The following is a 5,118-nucleotide window of genomic DNA, read 5'->3' as shown; positions in this document are numbered from 1 at the left end:
CCCTTTTTAACATTTCTTTTTGTATTTTTCACAATATCTTTCAATGTTAAAGTTATTTTTAAGTCTTAAAGAGGATAAAGATACTTTAATTTTTGTAAATAAAATTAGCCCTAAACAAGAATGTGGATATAAAGATAGGAGTATGGCGGCCCTGCAGTTATATGCTTGAGCTATACTCATATCAGTGAGTGAACAGAGCAATAATTATTGTTTTCAGGCACTAAATTTTATTAGTAACTGGCAAGTTGTGGGTAGCTTATTTGAATGAATTACTGAAGTTGATGGTCATCGACTTGTTGTGAGAGGTTTGAAATGTCATGAATAACATCATTATCTTGTTCAGTATCCACTTGCAGGCCTAGTATATCTTTAGTAGTCGACTGTTTGCACCAAGGAATACTTTCTAATGGCACGCATTGGAAGTCTTCCTGGCTGAACCCAAAGCCATCAGGACAAGTATGAGATGTTCTCTCATATTTACTTTGATAGGAGTATTCGGGTTTAGTGCGACATTTATAATATTTTCTACAGTTGGTAGAATCTTCAAGCAGTCCAGGATATTCGCAAACTGGCTCACACATTTGAGAAGTTGCGTTCAACTTATATTCACCATCACATTTATCCATAAAAGCTATTTCGGAATCGATACAGTAGGCGTAAAATTGAGACGGAGTATAAGCTTTCTTCAGTCCATTGTATCCTATACAGGACCCAAAATAATAATAATCGCCCCGGTTGTTACATTCCTCATCCACAGGGTTGTATCTATAGTAGTAGGGACCAGTACAGTTATACGTGTAAGATATGTAATTTCTGCATTCAAAATATTTCCTATTGGAGAGAGGATGTGGGAACATGCCATTCTTCAAGCACATGAATTCTCCTTCGATGTAGGAAGTGTCATTGAGACATGCAAAAGGTATTTTGCTGGTACATGTTCCTGAATTTTCATCGCAGTAAGGTATATACGAGGAGCAGGCAACATCGTAAGTGATGAAAGCTCCTGTCACATTCGGGTCAGGCCGGCAAATCCTTGTTGCCGTGCAGTTGGCACAGCTGTAAGTTTTGTCACACACTGCTCTAGACGAATCTACTGCTGATACCTCTGGATCAACGATCATGGATGCGGTTGTGATTGAAACCAAAATGGAGAGTACCTGATAAAGAGATAAACAATATGAGTTGGAGTGAACAATTATTTATTTTATACAGATGAAAATATAAAATTTATGAATATCTTGGAAGGGTAACACTTTTGAAATTGTTCTCTGTTTATAGCTACACATCATGATTTTTAATATGTGTAGCGACGAATGTTTGTCTGCACGATGGTATCTTGTCTAGAGTCACACATTGATAATTCTTCTGACTAAATCCAAAGCCCTGTGGACAAATATGGGAAGTTCTCTCGAACACATCTGGCGATGATGTGGGATCACACTGGTAATACCTCCTGCAGTCAGAAATATCTTCAATCAGCCCGGGATAGGAGCAGACAGGCTCACACACCTGCGTAGTCTCATTCAATGCATATTTTCCATCACACTTGTCCATTACAGCTGCTACTCCATCGACGCAATACGCGAAAAACTGTGTGTTTCGATTATTCATTCTGTAGACTCTCTTGTATCCGTTGTAGCCGGAACATGAAACGAGAGTACAAGTTGCAGAGTAAGTGCACTCGCCTTTGATGGCATCGTAGTCATCATAGCTTCTCGAACAGTTGAAAGAGATCGAGGTGAGGTTCTTGCATCGGAAGTATCTCTTGCATAAGGTTGGATGTGGGAAAACGCCGTCTTTCATGCAGACATGTTCTCCTAAAGCTGCTGAAGCGACTTCACATTCGTCGGACGTTGCTTTGGCCGAGCAGGTGCCAGTATCTTCATTGCAGAAAGGTGTGGAGCCTGTGCAGTTGAAGTCCTTGTAATCGATGAATGTGCCGTCACCATTCGGGTTCGGCCTGCAAATCCTTGCTGCGGTGCAATTCAGGCAACTGTAAGGTTTGTAGCATGATTGCAATGGATCTTCTGTTGTCTGAGCAAGTGCTTTGCATGTGAGTGAAATTGTGAGTACCTATAGTGGAGAAATACATTCTTTATTATAGAGATTTCACAAAATTAACTTATATAAGCCACATAGAGAATTTCTAAATTTCAAAAGTGCATAATATTTGTAAAATAATCATCTTATGGAATACTTTTCTGCTTTACTGCATTAGCCTATTAGTGAGCCACTGTAATGACTCATTATAATCTAATAATTACAGGATATATTGATCACACATTTAAAACTTAACTTAGTCAATCCTAGGAGCTAAGAGAAGATAAATATCAAATGTATTGATTGTTAATATAAGTAGATGATATGTATTATAGCTATGTAGTTATAAGTATATATAACCATAGAGAAACAATAGCGTAAGTAGATATACCATAATTATGGTATAGGACGTTTACGACGCAACGTTTACTGTTATCTCAAGCCGATAGTCCACGTAGTTCTTTCCCGTGAAGCTGTGTGACGCTCGTGGTCTCTCATACTGTGCCGTTCATACACTCTCACCCCAACAAAACAGTAAATTCGACAATAATCGACAGTAATCGGTTTGAGATAACAGTAACATAAACGCCCTATACCATGGGATATCTACTTACGCTATTGTTTCTCTATGATATAACCTATTGAAATTTTCTTATTTTCATCTTGTTTTTGTATTGGTTGCTGTCTATTTTCAACTAGTGAATGAATGTAAGACAGCGATAAAGAATGAATAAATAAATAGATAGGTATAAGAAACTGCAGTTTTGATTCTTCACATCCATGATCTCAATTTTCTCATGAATTCTATAATAAATTATATTCATCAACTTGATTTTTTATTCATCAAACGGTAGTAACTAATCAGCCTTGTATTTGATCGTTCTTTGAGTATTGATTGAATTTATATTTTGTGCTCCATAACACATTACTCCAACACATAAGATATAGTAGGCCTACTTCATTGACTGAGATTTTCTTTGGTTACATTCAGATTTTCTCTTTTGAGAACCTACGATTATTGAAAGAATAAGACGTCAATGTTGTCAATGCCACTATATATTATGTTTAGAGATAAACCCCTCACCCTCACCATACAATCAAATTATCATAACATTGATTTAGTATTTTTTATTTGATAAATTTAATATATACAGGCCTACGTGTATATGAAACTCTCCAATCAACTTAAAATTAGAATAGAATTCCAATTACGAATAGATCTATTTAACACCTTTACACCTTATCAAATTTGTAAACTTTTTTATGTTACAGGTTTTGATTGAAGTTCAGGATAAGTAACATCTTTTAATAAAAGGACTCAGGCATATCCACTCATCCAGTAAACCATATAGCTAAATGGAACATAGCAGTCTATTATAGTAGACATGGGATGGTGGGGATGATGAATATAACAATTAAATTGGAAAGAAATTCCAGTTGAATTTTAAAATAATCAGGCTACAGTATGTAATGTTTTTCCAAGCATGTAGGCTACACGCATAATTGGAGAATATCCTGATCTCTTTCTCCCGAATATTTTGACTTTTCCATTCCTTCAAGTACAGTTTTTCAAGTACCTACACAGTCTAGAAATATAATATTGAATGCCTTGATTCTGCTGTAATTTTGAGTCTTTTGAAGCATAATCTAAGGTATTAATGGAGCACAATCTAAAACTAAGCACTAATGGAACATTCTATCATATAATCACAACAAGCAGATAGGCCTAACTGTTTTTTTTCTTAAAGAAATATTTATCACATATACAGTAAAAAAAAAAAATATCTTCATTTTTTGTGATAATATTGCTATTGTATTATTATTCTTTTTACATTATTAAATATAGGTATTCATTGAAAAAATAACGCTCATTAATAACTCTTCTAAAAATTTCAGTTCAATGATGGAATACAACTTGTCAGTGATATTATTATCAACCGCAATTTCAAAAAAAAAAAAATTATACAGAGTGTTTACGAACTATCTACCAATACTAAAGAGCATTGTTCCTGGGTGAAAAACATATCCAAATATCATATTTAAATTGCCCGGAAGTCTTCAGTTTACTCATACAGCGGCTAGTTGCAGTGCATGCCAAGGCATGCTGATAGAGTCGCCTCAATAATGCAACAATCTCTATTTGAATAAATTGCATGTTAATTGTTGGCGATTCTAAGTAATTTCAAACAATGAAATAACGTTACATAACCCTCTAAAGGTGGGTCAGCAACCGCTAAAGCTGCCACATCTCAGTTAATATTGGTTCACTTTTGAAACATCTGGTACCAATCGATAGGCAATCAAATTTACTAAAAAAAGTTGTTACAGTGAAGTTTTTGTAAAACTGTCGGTTTTTGAGTTATTTAAGAAACAAAATTAGAAATGGTCGCTATTTTGTTTTATGAATTGAAAAAATTATCATTATTTTTTGTATCTTTGTCTAGTTGTTATAAATGATCATGCGAAGTTTCAATTTCGTATGTTGAACTGTTATTTAGTGAAAAAAGCAAAATGGCCGCTGTGTGAGTAACTCAAGACTTTCGGACAATTAAAATATGATATTTAGATATGTTTTTCACCCAGGAACAATGCCCTAGAGTATTATAGTGGAAGTGGGGAGTCCGTAAACACCCTGTATATCTACTATTCTCTTGTGTTAATACACAAATCAGTTGTATTGATTCTTTATATAAACTACTTGGTTACAATAATAACTAGTTTGAATTACTCACAACTATGAAATAGTGAACCTCCATTGCTACAGCCGACAATGATGCAAATAATTATTCGAACTGAGAACAACCACTCAAGTAATAATATAAACTATGATACTCTCGAGAAAGAAAATTGAAGTCAACTGTTGAATTTATCAGATCATTTTCTGAATTTATATTATTCTTAAAACAAGATATCGATTGGAAATTATTTAAGATAACATTCAATCATGTAGGTACTCATGTATTGAGGAAAATTATATCATTCAGATATAACAATCGGTGAAAAATTACAGAGTTTATTTTGATAGTAGGCCGTATAGAAATCAATAATATGGAGCACTCTTAAAGTGCAGTGATAACT

The 5,118-nt window shown here is 34.4% G+C and overlaps 1 protein-coding gene across 2 annotated transcripts; it reads right to left on the bottom strand.

Annotated features, from left to right (window-relative positions):
- Positions 1-5,118, bottom strand: LOC111053606. Of its 2 annotated transcripts, none has more exons than XM_022340525.2 (2): positions 4,773-5,118; positions 1-1,157 (listed from the first exon to the last, which is right to left on the bottom strand). In XM_022340525.2, exons 1-2 carry the CDS (start codon positions 4,794-4,796, stop codon positions 270-272), a joined length of 912 nt encoding a protein of 303 aa, XP_022196217.2. In that variant the 5' UTR covers positions 4,797-5,118; the 3' UTR covers positions 1-269. The 2 variants fall into 2 exon arrangements, with proteins under 2 accessions (XP_022196217.2, XP_022196218.2); XM_022340526.2 differs by having other exon boundaries at positions 1-2,073; positions 4,773-5,048.

This window comes from Nilaparvata lugens, chromosome 1, assembly GCF_014356525.2.
Source record: "Nilaparvata lugens isolate BPH chromosome 1, ASM1435652v1, whole genome shotgun sequence".
Taxonomy (NCBI): domain Eukaryota; kingdom Metazoa; phylum Arthropoda; class Insecta; order Hemiptera; family Delphacidae; genus Nilaparvata; species Nilaparvata lugens.
Note: the sequence above shows the minus strand (reverse complement) of the source record. Positions and strands in the feature narration are given on the sequence as shown.